This window comes from Miniopterus natalensis, chromosome 9 (genome assembly GCF_054644295.1).
Source record: "Miniopterus natalensis isolate mMinNat1 chromosome 9, mMinNat1.hap1, whole genome shotgun sequence".
NCBI classification, from domain to species: Eukaryota; Metazoa; Chordata; class Mammalia; order Chiroptera; family Miniopteridae; genus Miniopterus; species Miniopterus natalensis.
In genome coordinates, this window is record NC_142089.1 from 37,539,884 (window position 1) to 37,559,060 (window position 19,177).

The 19,177-nt window shown below is 37.1% G+C and overlaps 1 protein-coding gene across 1 annotated transcript in view; it reads left to right on the plus strand.

Moving 5' to 3' along the window:
- PATJ (PATJ crumbs cell polarity complex component) overlaps nucleotides 1–19,177 on the plus strand; it is a 247,506-nt gene that overhangs the window by 143,916 nt on the left and 84,413 nt on the right. Inside the window, exons 28-29 of the mRNA XM_087820482.1 lie at nucleotides 1,988–2,184; nucleotides 14,182–14,273. Of these exons, the coding sequence (XP_087676608.1) occupies nucleotides 1,988–2,184; nucleotides 14,182–14,273 (289 nt within the window). The remainder of the gene's footprint in view (nucleotides 1–1,987; nucleotides 2,185–14,181; nucleotides 14,274–19,177) is intronic.

Here is a 19,177-nt window from a genome sequence, read left to right on the forward strand (position 1 = left end):
GCCCTTAGAGCAGGTGCCAGGCAGGCAGCGTGGGTTCCCCTGTGGTGGAGCCACATGTCTGATGCTGTAGAACAGTTTGTGCTGACTCAGCTGTACACAGGAGGAGCTATACTGTGATTTCTTTCTTAAATCCTGAGTTAACAAACTAGCATGCGGTGTCTTGATTTTTCAAAGATGGGAGTTCAGTTCTGCTTCCCCCGCCCCGACACTAACTGTTTTCCTTCTCTTGTTTTGAAATTCTAGTTCACCTTTTACTATACCTACAGAGTAGAAGTAATTGGTAATGGAAATTACAAGGAACTTCTGAGATTTGAGAGGGAAGGAGGCAGCAATAAGTGGGAGGGTAGGAGAGAGAGGGAAAAAGATTGAGATTGAGATTTTAAAGTAATCTATTGTACTGTATAATCAAAACAAATTTCTTATTTAATCCTGAGCATGATTATGGAGCCAGAGATAATCTTCATATTAGATTAGTTTTGTGAACAGCATATTTAAAGCCTGCCTTAAATTTTGGTTGTCTCTGAACTTTATGTTTGACTGTCATGATTGCTCTAGAAAAAATTTTTGCATTGCATGGGAGATTAAGCTGTTATATACAGATATAACTGCCCATGCAAATCATCTAAGGACCTTGTTACAAAGAGAACTTAACCCCATTCCCAAACCTTACCCCAACCGTACTGGTTCAGAATCTCAGCTGGTGGAGCCTAGTTGCAATTTTAATTTATAGGCTCTTCGGGTGATTTTTAGGTATCCTGCCTGGCGGATGATCTAAGCAAACTAAGCTTGGGAACCATTGTTTCAGCTGCCTTAAGGGAGCCTCTTATTATTAAAAATTCTACTGGTCTAAGTGAGAGCTGTGATGTGATGAAGAGAACACAGCACTTGGACCCAAACACTGGCCAAATCACCTCACTTCCCTAAGTATAAGTCCACTCACCTGCATTTTGAGGTGTTTACAAAGGTGTGGGAGGATTCAATGACATGATGAACTGTGAAATATTTATTTTATATAAGGAGTTATTATGATGATTCTAAAGATAGCTTCTTTAAGGGAGAAATTTGAAGTTATTTTTATCTTTTAAAATTGTTACTGGAGAAATTCAACATGATTTGATACAAAAGGAATTGAACTACATATTAGAAGACATTAGTTTCTAGCTATAAATTAGGTCTTAACCTTATACAGGATCTTCCTTTTACAGTCTTAGTTTTTTCTTTGTGAAATAGAGTCCGAGGTAAGGGGGTGCTTTAAGAGAAGGTAACTTAACATGATTTCTTGGTTTATTATATCTGAATTAAAAGTCTCTGATTCCATGATATGGAGAAAATATAGCATTTAATTTGTATAGGAGTTGGTCTTGTCATCTTTTAAGCCCCTTCTAGTTATGAGTCTAAATAAAAACTGCAGGATAATTCAGATTGAGGCCTGAAAATCTTAACAATAAAAATTTAACTGAAGATTAAAGGGCATATGTGTTATAAAGCATTTGACACTTTTACTGCCTTATTACTCTTCCTGTTTTATGATGCATTGAAAAAATGATAAAGTATAAACCTTTTTGCTTTTCAAGTTTCTTCAGTTTAATAGAGTCGATTTTAAAAGTTAATGTACACTTTGTTATTTGTTTTTCTAATAGTCCTAATGGATTTTGTTCCCTTTCAATACAAATCTAAAGAAGAAACCATTCTTCTACTTCTTTGAACTGAAAAAATGCATTGTCTCTGAAAAAAATTTTGTATCTAATGCTTTTAGATCTCTGTCACTTTTTTGTCTCATTGGTTGGGGCATTAGTTCAATAGCATAGGGTAGCAATTGAAGGAAACCTTAGAAACGTTCTTTTATGATTTCAACAGGCATATATTGCACATATTAAGGGACCACTCATTGTAGAGGAATCACAATATGGATAGGGAAATGCTGACATCTCTGTAATATAAATTCAACTGCTCTATTTAAATTTCTCTTTATCTTTTTTTTTAATAGAAAAAATCAGGCAAAGATATGCAGATCTGCCTGGAGAACTGCACATTATTGAACTTGAAAAGGATAAGAATGGACTTGGACTCAGCCTCGCTGGCAACAAAGACCGGTCGCGCATGAGCATATTTGTGGTGGGAATTAACCCGGAAGGACCTGCTGCCACGGACGGGCGACTGCGTATTGGAGATGAACTGTTAGAGGTAAGGCGCATAGATTTTTTATTTTTCTTCTAGTAAGGCGAAGGGGTCCAGGGGATAGTGTACAATAAAATGAGGTGAAGGGGAAGGATGTCGACAAATTATATTTTTTCAACTATTTTTGAAAATCATTTTTCAAAATAAAAATAAAGACCATATTGTTGCTTGCAAATGTTATTTGCTGCTTGAGTAAAAACTAATCTCTCAAAATAATTTAGGAGCCCTTAAGTAAAATCTCATGGAAACATATTAAAAGAATAAGGCTTGTTTTTAATATTAATTTAGAAAATTTCAAAACTAATTTGATTATGTATTAATCTAATATTGTTAGTATTTATCAAAATTCTCTGGGTTTTGAATTAACCATAAGTATGACATTTGTTTTCGTTGTTGTTGTTATCGTTTAATTTTTTGGGAAAGTGCTACAGCCAATGAGGCCTTGTGATCTGATTGTCAAGGAATGGTTAATAACTGTGAAGTTGATGATGTAGGTTAAGGTCACATAAGTTCCTTATTTAGGAACAGGGTGGAGATAAAAGAAGCTAAGGAGATGACTGATGCTCTGATAATTACTCTTTTGATGATTTCATCAATAAACTGAAAGGTTATTATTTTCCTAAACTTAAAGTTAGTGTTTCTGTTCCGAGTTTATCTTAGTTTGATATTCATTTGCTTGTTTAATTACTCACTCGTTCAGCTAATATTTTTTGAGTCTCTTAGAACCGGACACAGAAAAATTAATGAATACACCCAGTTCATTCAAATAGCTCTTAGTCTAGAGGGAGAAACAGACATGTCAAGATTGTTGCATTACAAAACAAAAAATATAATAATGACAACAGCTAATATACTCAGTATCAAACACAGCAACCTCTTTTACTGGCACTTGGTTTGACTTAGCTCTTTGTTAACCAGTGTGCTCTAGGCCTCCTGGATGAAATGCTCCAATACTTGGACATTAAGGGGAATTAAATCACAGAGGCACCAAGTGTCAGACTGCTTACTTAAAATGAGGACTTGCTGTACAATTTCCTCTTCTGATTCTGACTCGGAATACAATTCACAGTCTTCCACAATTTGACATGCCCAACAATTTCTACAGCCAAAGCTGGTCAGACACAACTGTGAGACCATAAGTATCCCCCCTCTCTTCCAACCCTGGTAGTTTCTCCCCATTTATGTCCTGTTTCCACAAAAATGTCACTTCTAGAATTACTTTTCTTTTCTTCCTCTGTTGTCATAAAGCATCATGAAAGTGACCCATGTTGGGTAGCACTGCCAAGCATAATCATTAAATAAATAAAAATCAAAGGTGACTATCTGTATTAATTAATAAAACTCATTGCTTCAAGCTTATTTCCTTTGGCTGATGTTTAGGGACTTCTTCAGAGATGAGACAAAGTGGTAGTGGTGGTAGTAATACTGAAAGCAAAAGCTAATTTACTGAGTTATTACTAACACTCTTCCTTTGCACTCACACATTCATGTTCCATATTCTTAAGAGCCCTACGTGGTAAGTACTGCTATTATCACCATTTTATGGATAAGAAAACTGTATAAGTAACTTGCCTAATATTACAGAACTAAGTTATTAAGTTTCAGTAAGAACCCAGGTGTGCCAGACTCTAAAATCCATGCTCTAGCCCGGCCGGGCGTGGCTCAGCGGTTGAGCATCGGCCTGGGATCCAGGCGATCAGGGTTTGATTCCCGGTCCGGGCACATGCCCGAGTTGCGGGCTTTGATCCCCGGTCAGGGGCGTGCAGGAGGCAGCTGATCAATGACTCTCTCATCATTGATGTTTCTATCTCTCCCTCTCCCTCTCCTTTTCTCTCTCTGAAATCAATAAAGATTCATTTAAAAAAAAAAATCCATCCTCTACCCACTTGAAGTACACTGTTCCCCATTGTATTTCAACCAAACCCCACTTGTTTAGATACAGGAGAATTCTGATTTATGATCTCTATACTTTAGGAAATCATGGCTCTTTAGTCACTTTGTTGTGTTATACATACCTAGACACAGAGTATCTGTCTTGCATGCTAAATGGAAATGTTCCAAAGGCTATAATTTAGAACACGAAAATTCTAGTTCTATTCTCTCTATCTTATTAAGACAAGGGAAAGGCCCGTGGGATCCAGACCAACAGGAGCACTGGTGTTTTATTTATTTCTCTGTCTGACATCTTATTAGATACTGGTTAACAAACGAGCTATGCAGCAGAGTAATGAGAGTGATTCACAGGCCATGCACAAAAGCCAACACTGTGTACAGGGCATTGAACACTGGACTTCGAAGACCTACTTTAACTTATATCAATTTTTTTCAGTTATTAGGTTCATTTTAGAAGTTTAACAGAGTACCTGGCACATAGCTGACTGTTATTTGGATCGTATTTCCTCCCTCACAGACAGAAACTTCAGATAACTGTTCTAGGCTAGAGGCGCTCTCCTGGGTGAAAAAGAATATTAACAAATTGCCATATTGGACCCCTCTGATTCCTTCCTTTGACTTTCTGAATTTGGGCCCTTTTGTTGCTCTTTAGCAACTCTAATCTTCATTCAAAAATAAAAAGAGAAAGAAAGTTAAACATGCAATAAATTAATCCCTCTCCTCTCCCCTCAATTTCTCTTGTTTAAAAAAAAGATAAAAATATGTTGGAACACATTCTAGCATCCCTCGTCTCTGGTTAGTTCGTTATCTTCTCTAACCCTCAGTTCCCTTCTTGATCCAATGGAAAGCATTCATTCACTCAGCCAGCGTCTCCCTGCGCCTCTGTCATTTGGAGCCAGCGCGTGAGCAAGGTAGTGATTTCACGTGGTGCACAGTCCGCGGCACCTGCTCTCACCGAGCCTGCGTCTCCTGGTTGTACAGCAGCAGCCTCCGAGGCTGTGATGAGACTCAACGAGAAGGTAGCATCAGGTTTCACACAGCATCTGGCGCATCGAATACCTTAGTGCATTTCAGCTGATGTTTATGAAATAATATTTTGCATGGATTTGTGTGTTTCCCTTCTTTTTGGTCTGTTTGTAGTCATGCACTTGTCCCTGAAGAGATGTCCCAGAGGGAAGCCATCAGTAGCCCCGTGCAGAGCCTTGGAAAGCACAGAGAATGAAAAAATGCGCATGCTGGATTCTTAGGCAGTTAGAGCCATCTTCTCATGTGACTTTCACCTCTGGGTCAGGGATGACGGGGGGAAAATTCCTGTGGAAAACATTTCCCTGGTTTCTTTTTATAGCTGAGAAAAAATTTCAATCATTCCTCTCTGACATGTGAGGAATTTGTCTATAGCATGATAGGCGACCCAGGTGCTGCTGGACTGAGAATGAGAGGCTGATGGTGTGGTGAGTGCCAGGGAAGGTGAAGCCAGCGTTGCAGCAGCAGCTCCTTGGCTGTCGCCGTGTGTTAGATGGTCGAGGACACTGCATTCTGTGGGAGGCGTGCACAGTGGGTTTTTAGATTGTGCTTACTAGATTTCCAGGTTAGACCACATCTGTGTATTTGCTTATCCACCCACGCTCCATTTATTTTTGTGGTTTCTCTCCTCAATTGAGGTCAAGTTATCCCTGTCTTAATTATTTTTACAGCTCTACCATTTGCTCATATTACTTCTCATTATTGCTTTGTTGTTGTTATGTTGTTACTTGCTCACAGCCTCCTTTTATTTATAGTTGATCTGAGTTGTTCTAAGCCCTAAGCTGAGGCTAATTTATAGGAGGTGGAAAAGAGACTGGTGGAATATACATTGTGGCTTCTTTGAAGTTGGAAACTCTGCTTCTGCGCTAGAGCCCTGTGGGTGACTGATTTTTGGCAGAACGTCTGCCAGCAGTTTTGTTGCTGTGGGACCGCATTGTTAGAGTGGAAGAGCAGTCAGCGAGTTCTGTCGATCGATGGCCCAGTTCATGTAGAAAAGAAATCTTACATTAAGCTCCCAGAAGACAATGTGATTAAGTCTCAGCTTCTCTGCCCTTTACTGCAATGCTAGTAGGGCGGGGGATGGGAGGGGGGTCTGAATTAATTTCAAAAGGCATTAGCATGTAATTACCATGTAGACTGGAATGAGACTTGCTCTAGAGTATTGGCTTTCCCTAAGCAATTAGTCCCAGAAAACACACAGGCCTGTTCATGGTGCTGTCATAGGAATATAGGATTTATTTATAATCTTCCCTATAGTGCATGTGTGGGAAGAGAGAGCCGATAGTGCTGTGCAGGGAATTGGAGTGATTTGTCAGGTTACAGAAGCAGCCAGAGGAACCGTGTGGGTGGCACAGGAAGTGCACAATTGATTGGGCTGGCATATAGCGCTGTGTCTTGTCTGGCTCCCACATCCTTCAAGGTAGAGAAGTACATTCATTCCCTTTGTAACATTTACCTAAAGGACAGCCACAACTAAATCTTGTTATTTATGTGGGTATGTTTATTTAAGAACCATTCACAATAAAAAGCGTGACTATTTCCCATATTTTCCAGGGATAAAGACATACAACTACAGGTAAACTCAGATCTGATTGTCTAGTAGTATTGATTTAATAAAAGAAACAAACTGGAACCATAAAGGTTAAATAACTAACCCAGGAACCTGTAGCTGCTTTATGACAAACCTCCTCCTGAGGGCTTTTGCCACTACAGCAGTCCCAACAGTTGATCCTTCACTCTCTGCTTGTTGCCAGTGAGTTATTTTTGAAATCTCTTGGAAAACTTAGATGTGATTTAGAAGCATAGTACAGTGGTATATAAATCATCAGCTTTTGTGCACCCATAGATAAGATTCTAATTTATAGTCAAAAGCTTCTGTCATCTTAGATTGGCTCTTTTAGATTATTGTCATACATGGATTCATCAAGCTTACTTCTCAATGCAATAATCATGCCCTAAGAGGATTCATGTAATAAAATATCCCATTGTAGAAGCACTAGTTCACAGAGCAGAAAGGATTCAAAATTGCAGAAAAATTTCTTTTTCCTACAGTTTTATTAGCACAGGTTTATAATAGCTAAAAGTTCAAAAATAAATGGATTGACCAGGTTTATTTTATTGTGGCAATAGTTTCACGAGTGTTAAAACATCAAATTTTACATTTTAAACATGTGATTTACTGTATATCTATTATATCTCAATAAAGCAGTTAAAAATCGGTTGATCAAACTTGACTAAAATAAATACTGTAAGCAGGTGTTGAATATGATCTTCCCATATGCAAAGCTAGAGTCACTCGATTTTGTGACTCTTTATTTAAAAATAGTCTACAGCCTAATTCACAGCTTGGAAAGCCCACAAAAGAATGTGGTGCTGGCTGAGTGGTCAGCCTCATACACAGAACAGTTGTGGGGCCTCTGCTGAGTGCATTTTCCTGTCTTCAAAGTGCATCCCTTCCAGTCTCCTTCCCCACCCCACCTACCCCCATCATTACAGCATTGTAGCCAATAGCTATCTATCCACGTCTTGCCAAATCATCTTCCCTAAGTACTCTATTGTGTTATATCTCATTTGAGTTACAAAAAGATGTGCTCATTAAGACAACGTGTGGGCGTGGGGGAGCTGCCTTGGGAATCAGCTAACATTGAATACTTATTATTTACGAGGCAGAGCTAAATTTTTTTTTATTTTTATTTTTTTGGCAGTGGTAAATTTTTGAAATGCATTCCCTCTCTTACAACGACCCAATGGCAGTTGGTGCTATTTTAACCCCTATATTACAAAAAAGGAAACTGAGACACCAAGGGGCAAAAGCTTTTCTGACTCTAAGGGCTTCGTTCTTAAGTTATTTAGTTCTTGGATTGATAGTAATTCTAGAAGGTAATAAGTGAATTTCTCATCATTTTATAGTTTGGGTAGATCTAGATTAATGCAGTTAATCCAGTACTTGTTTCAAATATCTGAAGTATTTTTTCACAGTACAATTCTATGTTACTCTTTTCATCTTCTTAAAATTTAATGCCACTTTGAATTCATTAAAAGAATGATACAGTCAGTGAAATTATACCTATGTCTCAAGAACCAGAAAAGGAAAATGTCTTTTTTGAGGTTGTTCGTGCCCAATTGGAGAGCTCCTCTGAGCTTCCTAATGTAAGAGCTTTCGGCCTCAGTACCGCAGAGCCAAGGCTTTATACTCAGGCTGCAGGAAACACTATGCAAGGCCTGGCTCGGATGGGGTGGCTTCCTTCTTCTCTGGGCTTCCTGCAGTGAAGCCTTTGACCTCTATTTCTGCCATTTTGGTTTCTGTGTCTGGCTCGTTGAGGAAGGGTTTTGAATAATTAGTCACACTTTATTGTCTTCATGCTGCTGAAATATTTAGGCTAAAGACCTAGATATGCTCTTACTGATCTCTTGGGGGAGTGGCAGTCATTTAATTTTTAAGATAGCAGTCCTCCTTACCTCTCTACAGAAGCTTTATGTGGGATTTCTACAGTGAGCCACATTATCTTAAAATCATGGAGAGAAAGTGCCTCCACAGAACTTCCACAGAAACACTAAAAATCAGAGCAACACATACACATATTTCTCTGCTCACTTCCTTGAAGTCAATATTTTTCAAAATTGTCAGCATTTCGGAGTCAAAAGAATATCTTACTGTTTTCCCAATATATCAAATTTAGAAAGATGTGAGCTACACAGTACTATTACTTTGCCTTTAGAAGATATTTCAATTTAATTTGTTTTGCTTGAGAGAAAATAAATCTTTCATGCGTAAGCTTTTTAAATGAATATGTTCCTTTGGGAAGAGCATTGTACTTCATAAGAAATAGATTAAACTGAAGTTGTAGAAGACCTCATTCCAGCACCCATTAAACTTAATCCTTCAAACCTGCTCCTTTGCTCAAAAGATTAAGATATTGGAACTTGATGTATATTATTTTGTCTTTTTGAGAAAAAATTAATGTGATAACTTACTCAGAAATATTTTTCACTCTAGTGAAATTGTGTTTTCGTGTAACTTTTAGTCATCTTCCCTGTTGTATCCTTGGCCTTGGTGTCCCTTACATCCCTTCAGTTTTCCCATCTGTAAAACTGACACAGTAGTTTGGAAAGTGAGGATCATTCTTTTTGAGGCCCGGTACCCAAGATTTTTGGAAAGGGAAAATATTCAGCAAGTACACAAGATTCTCTTTGAATAGGAACTGGTTACCTCTATTCTCTGTTGTTCTGTGCCCCCACCCCCAAAAGCTATGCTGAAATACCTGTAGTTCCTTAAAAGAGTATAATACCTGCATATAATATAATAACTGCATATAATGTCTTCTTCTCTTTGGATATGCTTTTCTTTACTCCTGGTATCCGTCCTGCCACTCACTTCTTTCTGTGCCTGCTAAGGTCCCGTCAACTCGTCAAGACCAACCCACTCATCTCCAAGAAGAGACAATCAGTTCTTGCTTTGATACCTACATCCATCATATGGCAGCCTTGTTCCAAAGGCTGTGTCATTTATTAGAGTACCAGATGCTTGAGGGCAAGGACCATATCTGACTCAATAAAGACCTACAGAGTGACTTTCAGTCACTCTAAAAGTATCTAAAACATACTAGTGCTCAGTGCATGGAAGCTATGGTGATGAAGGTGATGAAAATTCCTATACCCTCATCACTTATACAAAAACTGTTGAATAAGAGAATAAATGGATGGATATAACACATAACTGTACACTTTTATTGGAATATTTCTTGGTCTGGGGTTTCTATTTTGTGAAGCTCTGTTAATTGGATTTAAAATTCCATAGGATTAAAAATGTATTGCTTATTCTATGGCTTTTTCCCTCCACCCCAGATAAATATCCTTAGAAATGTTTTTAATTATTAACAGGAAAGACTTTTGGATTCAAACAGATTTGGCTATAAATGCTGGCTTTAGATATATTGGTCAAATTCCTTAAACTCACTAAGCCTCAGTTTCTCCATCTGTATAATGAGGTAGTAATGCATGCCTCTACTGATATGTGTGAGACTGAAGTGAAATAATGTATGTAAGATGTGTGTGTAGTGTGTATGCGATAAGCATTTATTAAATGATATTATTACAGAGTAGTCAAAAATATCAGTATAGAAAAACAAATTGGAAATTGCTTTAAATCCCACCAGAGATACCATTATTGTTGACATTTAGTAGAGATACTCACAGAGCTTTCTTTAGACTCAGACAGAAACTTTTACATAAATGAAAATAACGTGAGGAATAGATTACCTGATATTTGTCCCTTTCACTCAGTAATGAAAAGTGGATCTAGCTCTGTATCATCCTCGCTCACCTTTTAATGGCACAGTTTTCCATTTATTAATGAATGATGGCAAATATAATAAATCTTTTGTTGAGGCATGTGTTGTTTTTTTCATCTAAAAATTTTTTTAGGATAAATTCTTACAAGTGGAATTGTTGGATTAAAACTTAACCTATAAAAGGATTCATGTTATAAACACTTACAATTTGTTCTTTTTTCCTGAATGTGCTCAATAAAAGAGTTTATTACAGAAAAAAGAACCTAGAGATTCTGTCTTGAAATGTAAATTCTAAAATATATTTGAAAGTGAAGTAGGGAGGACTCTCAGTTTTCAATGTCAGCCAGTCCAATTACCCAAATTCCAACTGAGTTTTTAAATAATAATTATCACTGTTCATAATAAATCCCTCTACTTTAATAAAAACATGGGCAGAGGGGATACTGTCGAGCATAATATATTATAACATGATATTCAAACCTCAGGCACATCTGTTGCTTGAAATAACTTTTAATTTATGTATAATTAATATTTTCAATCTGAGCTTAATATTTATGTTCAGTTTGGTAAATTTTTTAATAGATTTAATTGAACTGCTCTCTAGCATAAATTTATATTCATGTTCAGTTGAACTATGAAAAATTAAGAGTAGTTGAAAATCTATCTCTTCATGATATTTTTTGAATAATTAATTTTATTGAAACAAATCTCATTAAAAGACCTCTAAAGTAAAAGTTTATGTAGTATAACAAAAGGATTTACATCCATTTACTTTTGTTGAATCTTTGCTGGATTAATTCTACTTCTTCTGTAAACAATAAAACACTGCAATTAAGTATCCCATCTCTGGTACCTAAAAGTAGAAAGGGTATACCTCAAATCAGTGTGTGTGTGTGGGGGGGTTGTTTTTATTGCTGTTGTCTTGTTTTACTACTGTGGCAAAAACCAACCCATGAGGGGAAATGAATCAAGTGCAAACCCATTAGAATGTGACCTAAGTTTTACAAATAAGGTATTTCTCATTTAAGGCTGTTGTCTTCAGTATCTAGAGGTGCTCTAATTTGCTCCCGAATGACATTTCATTGAACTGGAAATTCAGAACTTAGGGAAAGATGAGCTAACTTACCTGGGGTAAAATAGTGTCTTCTGGTACCAGGGATCATGAAGCTGAGATAGAAGTTAGATAGATAGCACTTAGATCTCAGATTTTAAGAAAATAGATTATTTGGGTGGAATGGGAATACCAAAACAGGACTAAGGATAGTTCTTCTCACCATTATGAGATAATATAAAAGATAAGGCCATATCTGAATAATTTATTATTTCCATATATCACTGAGCCACCTTTGAAAGGAGAAACTTTGGCCCGGCCAGGCGTGGCTCAGCGGTTGAGAGTCAACCTAGGATCCAGGCAGTCGGGGTTCGATTCCCGGTCAGGGCACATGCCCGGGTTGTGGGCTCCATCCCCAATGACTCTCTCATCATTGATGTTTCTATCTCTCTCTCTCCCTCTCCTTTCCTCCCTCTGAAATCAATAAAGGTTTGTGGTTTTTTTAAAAAAAAAAAGAAAGAAAGGAGAAACTTTGGAAAGGCACTTAGTTTTTCTGTTTCTCAGATTACTATAAGTAAATGGAAAATGATAATGTTATTCCAATTTCTAGATAATATGGATGATCACTCATATTCTTAAAGGAAGGGAGCAGTATTTGCCCCCAAATAAAATATGAACATTGTTTTCCTTTGGCTTGAATTGGGGGGGAAATTTAAATGGTGGTCAATTTATGTATATTTGTACAATGAGAAAAAAAAGTACTAAGTATATATCATTGTTCAAGGTGTAGTTTGTTTGCAAAAGAGAAAGGCACATCTTATGGGACTCCATAGTGCCTTTGGGACTTTAAAAGCCTCACAGTCAACAATTAGGCATTTCCCTGGTGCATGGCGGTGAAATGCTTGATTCTGAACTCTGTGTCTCAAAACTTCCAGTACTAAGATACTAGATGACTAGCATCCCCTGTTCCTGCTCAGGGATTATTTAATAGACATCTTTAAAAAGATGACCTTTAGAAATCATCTGATTTTTATGGGTACCATACAGATGATGTAACGTCTAAGTGTGCCTGAGGGTTATAGGCTTTTAAACTAATAGCTAAATCACCCTGGGCAAATTACTCAAGCTCTTGGAGTTCTAGTTTCCTCATCTGGTGACAGTGTATAACATCCCAGTTGTGAGCTTTAAATGAGATACTGTGCATAAAGAGTTTAGCATAGTGTCTGGTATGGGTAAGCACTCAGTAAGCATTAGCTATTAGTTAGAATTAACCTGAAAGACTTGCAGGAGGTGTAGAGTGTTTTCTTTTTTGCCCGTGCTATACTTAGAAGATGACCTACATCTGTTGTTTAAAAAATAGTGGCCTCAGAGAACAGCGGCTTCTCAGAAGTAGAGTGACATCTCCAGTTAATTATGCATAAGATGCATAATATTCTTTCCAATGACACACTGAATTTTCTCTGGAGTGTGTTTCCTTTAGTGATAAAGAAATATAAAAACTGCTTTTGTAGTTGGAAGCTATATACTTTTTATTTAAATAGTGAAGTTGTTTTATATTAAATAAGATCTAAGGAAACACAAGAGATTTTTCCTCTCAAAGCTGCTAATGTGTTATTCCTGAGGCCAGATAAGAGGCTTGATCTTTGATTTTTTAATCCAGAGATCTGCTTCCCCCTCAACTTAATCCAGTTAAATCAGATTTCACTCTGCCCTGAGTTTCTTGTCCTGTCCCAGTTTTCCACTGAAGAGCAGTGTTTCTCGAGAGGCCTTTGGGCCTTGGCAGGGAGCAGATGCCTGAGCAGGAAGCACCACAGTGGTTAGTCCTGGAAAAAACACCAACAGCAAGCAAGATGCTTTCCCCTTCTACTGCTACAGCCTGTGTGTATATCAAGGTCTCAGTTAAATAGGGACAGAATAGTATAGACCATTAACTACTTGCTAAAGACAGGAGAAGAAAAGCCAAAACTGTGACCTGTTATCAATGGATGAAATAAAAAGTTGATTATGGTTATCATCATAGTTTATCAGTGGGAAAATCTGGAATGAAAAAATTTAGAATGTAAATATTTTTTAGATCATCTTGAGTTGAATTCCATCAAGTTAAAAAATCCCATCTCATCTTAGATAAAAGCAAATGGCTTATTGATTGTTTACAGTAAAATATTTCTGTGTCATTGATCTAAAATTTGACTTAATAATAAAATTTAAAAAAGATAAAAATAAATAAAATTTTGCTTAAAATGGGATATAATATTTACCTCCTCTGGAGTAATAAATTTTATGCTATGTAATAAACTTGATGTGTTTACGGAATCATGTTTAATGGGCCCTCCAGAATGCTGGTGAATATCACTGTTTGGTCTATTTTCTACATTTTTTTAAGAATCTGAAAAAGCTGTAGGAAATGAAATAAATATTATAAACTTTTTGCATCTAGCCCAACTTCTGGTCTCTTGATGTTTAGCAAAAGGGTCAAGGACTGTGTGTTCTATTAAATTCAAAACTGAATTTAAGAGATTTTAATAGCTGTTTAGAATTAGTGTTTGAATCCATACTCCAAAGACTATTAAGATTTTTTGGCACCAAAGAGTTCTACAAGAAACCGCTTAAAAATTAATGGACTTCATTGTTTAATTCCAAGTATATAGATATATTCTTGTATAATGTATCATTATATACATATATATTTTATACAAAATATACATATTGCATTTTTACAAGTATATTTTATTTTTCCCCAAACAGATAAACAATCAGATTCTGTATGGAAGAAGTCACCAGAATGCATCTGCCATTATTAAGACTGCCCCATCTAAGGTCAAGCTGGTTTTCATCAGGTAAGATAGATACATCATAAAATCTGAGATCTCTTCAGGAGATGTTATTATTTACCTAAGACTATTTTTATTTTATCTTTGGTTTGTCTAACAAAATCACTGTATTCAAAAAATACGTTTTCCTTTTGTAAAACTGTCACTGTAAGAAAAGTATAAAGTGTTTTGAGTGTGAGGCTCTCTTGTTATCTATGTTTCACATGATAGTATTGGTAGTTCAATTTTTTAAAATTCTTCCCTTCTTGCATCTGATTACCCTTTTTATAAATATAATAGCACTTTCTAGCTTCTCTCCCTTCTGTCACCATCATTTGGTATATGTGCTGACTCATTAATGTCTTCATCAAAGAATAGGCAGGAAAGCAGAACCCAGGAAAACTTTAGGAGCTTCATTAAAGAGTGCTGGTGAGAAATCCAGATGGGAGGAGGTGGGAGCTCTGCTGTCTGGTCACATGGTGTGTTTGGGGCTCCATGCGAACCTATACCTCGCCTGCTCGCTGGCTGAGCCTTTTTGGCAGAAGTGAATCTGAATTGGGACTCCTCACTGGTGGGAGCCACCATTGCCTCATCAGCAGTGGAGTGAGCTTTGATTCTCTGTTATTGGACTGAAATGACAGGTAAATCTGAATTAGTTTTAGGCGACTTAACTAACCCTGTATGATAACTGTTGATCTGTGTCTTTTCCTTCTGGGTCTCAGTTCCTTCTAAAATGGAAATAACAAAGTACTTAGCTCATCGTGATATTTCAAAAATATGAAATGTTCAATACAGTGTCCAGCATAGAGCAAAGGCCGAAAGAGTGTTACCTGGGATTTTATGATGGTGATTCTTCTGCCGCCTCTTCTCCTACCTGCCAGTAAGACCTGTCCAAACCCAGGGGACCACTGGGATTAGCAGTAGTTTTATTCCCAGATATGGGCACTACTGTAGGTGATTGAAGTATCCCTTCCCACACCATCACTTCAGCCTCAGGGGGTGTTGGTGCTTTGCTCCTAAAGAAACCCTACGTTGGCAACTTCTCCCGCTCACTAGTGTTTCCTGGCCTGCCTTCTTCTTGTTCAGATGACCTCCTCTGGCTTACTCCCCTTGACCTTCTCTGTTAATCACAGATCTTCTTTGGAGGTTTCTTTGCCCTTCCTGTTGTCAGAGGTTACAAAACTACACTAAGATGATGAAAAGATGAACAGAAGTGAGGGAAGGTCAGCCACTGGAGCATTTAGGATGATGAGAATATGGGAGGAACACTTCATGAACTGTATGATTGTCTGGCCGCTGTGCTGTGCACCTGAGACCAATACAAAGTGAAGGTGAAGTTGAAGGTGAACTGTTATTAAAAAATTAAAAAATTTTAAATTAGAACACTAGAGAGTTTAGGATGTCCATTGAGAGACGTCCATACAAGTAAAGAGTTCAAACTACTTAGCCTTGGAAACTTTGTATAAGGTGGTGTAAAGATTACATGAGAAGCCCTGTATAGCGCCCAATGGTGTCTATACTGAAGTGCTGAGACCGTGGCGGTGATGACGCAGTGCTATTACTGATGTTCCTGTTACCTCTTCAGCATTTGTGGAGCCTTTATTACCCCTACTGGGCCATCCCAGTTTAAAGAGAGCAAAAAGAAAATTAAATAGGATCCAGAGGAAATTATCTGATACAATTAAGTAGTTGGGAAATAGAGCCCTCCTCCTTTAAGAAAGAAAGATTAAATGATTTGAAGTTGTTTAGAATACAGAAGAGAAAGCTGAGTAGAATTATAATAATAGCAATAAAGCCTCGTTAATTTAGTGTCTGATGATTTCAATTTTGATTATTCAGAAGGGATCAGAATCAAGGAAAGAACTTGTTCAGTAAATTATTGGTGTAAGCATAATTAAGGATGCTGCTGAATGCTTATTTACTGGAACTGACTTTGAGCAATTTTGAAGTATCAGTGTACATTCAAAATATGTAATCTAATTATGGACATTTCTTGCATGGTCACTAAATTATAATGCCTAGCACATAGGGGGCATTCAGAAAGCTCTATTGAAGAACTTCTTTTTTAGTACTTACTAAACAGTTCTAGATTATTTATTCTCCAAAGACAACAATCATAGTAAGTTAGTTTGACTTATTTTGTGGATTTAAAAATACATATAGATATATGTCATTATTTTACAAAATTACGCATACTTTAGTTCCCTTCCCCACTACTTTCCCTAATAACCTAAGTTAGGAAGATTTTCTATATCTATTTTTATAGGGAGAGAAAAGATGTAGTTGTAATTCCGAACAATCTAACGTCATAGCCACTTTTAGACTGTAAAGGAAAATGAGCTTAAAGTGAATCAAGAGATATGTATGCACTGCTGACAACTTTTTGTGTGATTCACTAAATAGATCTGGAAATTAATTTTATTAATTAATGCCCCAGTTTCTGTAAGGGAAGAAACTATTCATTTGACTGAGAAATCTTAAATAAAGTGATGAATTCTTTTCTAAAGCAAGACTGAACTATAACGCTGAATAAGTAATTGAAAGAACAAATCCTAAATTCACCTTCCTGGTTTTGAAACTGGGTTTAATCTTGGGCTGTGTGAGCCTGATCAGTTTCCTGATCTGTAAAATGAGGATGCTATAGCAACCTCATAAATTGTCTAATATACTAATACATATGAATTGCCTGTAATATAGGCTCCACAATGTTCACTGCTATGGTGATGATGATGATGGTAGAAAAAGATGGGATGAGGGGGAGGAAGGAGGTAAAAGAAAAAAAGTCTTAGAGAAGGAAAGAGAAGAAAAAATAATCACTCCTTCATATGTACTTTGTCTAGTTCCAGAATCTTGAATATTTTTTTATTTTTTAAAAAATATATCTTTATTGATTTCAGAGAGAGGAAGAGAGAGAGATAGAAACATCAATGATGAGAGTCATTGATTGGCTGCCTCCTGCACGCCCCCGACTGCAGATCGAGCCCCGACCTGGAATAGAACCTTGATCTAGTGGATCCTAAGTCGATGTTCAACCACTGAGCCGTGCCCGGCTGGGCTTGAATATTTTTTAAAGTGAAGCACATTCAGAGTTTAAGAATGCCTTAATTAACATGATAATGATTAAACACTGGAAGAAATAACTATGGACATTATATCAAACCATTCCCAGTAAATGTTAGAACAAGAAACATGGGCAAAACCTGCCTAAAAGATCCCTTTTAGTTCCCTGTCTGCTGCTGCCTTTCCTCCGCCCCATCTCCTTTTTTTAAATAATGGCCTAATATTCTAACACTTTCGCCTTTGGGGCTTTTGGGGTTTGTTTTTGCTTTTTGAGTAAAACACTATTAATTGAGTAATGTATAAAGAGAAATCTAATTAACATGAATTAATCCCCATGTCAGTAAAATATATTAAATTTTGCTGGCTAAGTAATAAACTAGTGTCAGAATTTAAAGCACTTAAGGAAATCAAGAAAATATTGTATTGCTCAGCAGCTCTGTGCATCAGTGATGGAGGCATAATGGCAGATTGGCCTCCTATTCCTGTGTGGTAACCTGTGCATTTCAGGTGCTATCCAACACGTCATCCTGTCTCCTTCAGGCGGACTGTCTAGTTCCTTACTAATGCAGGTACATCTTTCAACCTCTGCCTGTGTATTACCTCTTTCACTCTGTTGTTACAAGGACCCCAACTTTGCCTTTTTCGAATCAAATCCTGGAGCAGTTGAATATTGACTTGTCATCGAGTTTCGGGAAGTAAACACTGGAATCATCTCGGCACAACAGCTATAATGATACTTTTAAACTGCATAATGTGTATTGTGTTTTGTTTAAAAACGGATTTTATAAGTTGTATTTCTTTACAGTTAGTGCTGCTATTTGGCAGTATTTTCTTCCTTAGTTGAAATTATTGATTCTCTGTGCATTTCCATGATATAGAAATTTTTGGCTTTTATACCTTGGCAACTTTTTTCAAATTTATTGACAATTTTGATAAAATTGGGAACTGGACGCAAATTTAAAAGTATGATTAGCAGTAAAGTAATCACAGAAAGCTGTTAAAATATGCTGCCGGTGACATATTGATTCACTAGAGCCTTTCGTCTACAGTGGTGTACACTTGCATGATCATGTCCTTGTCATATTCTTTTAACACTTGTATTTATTCTATACTAATTGATATATAATTCACAAAGGATTCGTGAGTTATTAATGAAAATTAGTAAGTTGCTGCTGTATATACGTAACTTACGTAACCACTCACCCTTCACCCCTATTTCTTCCCACATCATTAGATTTTGGACAATCCTGTAATCAGGTAATTGTGTCCTAAGCCAGATAGGGACTTGGATATGCTAAGTTTTTCTACTCTGGGTTATCCAGAGGTATATTATATTCTGGGTTCTTACTATTCACCACACATTTAGTTCTGTGTGTTTTCCTATTCAACATATCCTCTGTACACAAACACCAGTTTAAGTACAGGGGGAGAGCTGTATTAATACTATGGAAAAGGAATTGCTGTATTAGGCAACACAAGGACCCAAGGAGATTGATGATCTTGCCTGCAGCTCTTGTCACACCTTCCTCCACTACTGAAAATTAAATGTCATGTATAACAACTCACTCTCCATTACTTAATTACATGTGGAAAACATGTATTGTGTAAAAACTCCTGGAGTTTTTAGGAGGCCAAATAACTGAAACCCTTGGATTTAGTGCTAGCTGTCAAGCCCCACTGAGTAAAAAGAGGACTCACCATGGGATCCACCTCAGTGTATCAGTTGAACATATGTCTTGTTTTTGTAATTAAAAACAAGAGTGTGGCCAGTCAGACTCTGGCCATATCCCTAAAAGATGATACTGATGTGAAATTAATGTGACTGTCAGAGTCCTGTCTGGGAGAAGTCCATCAGAAGTAGCAAGACCAGA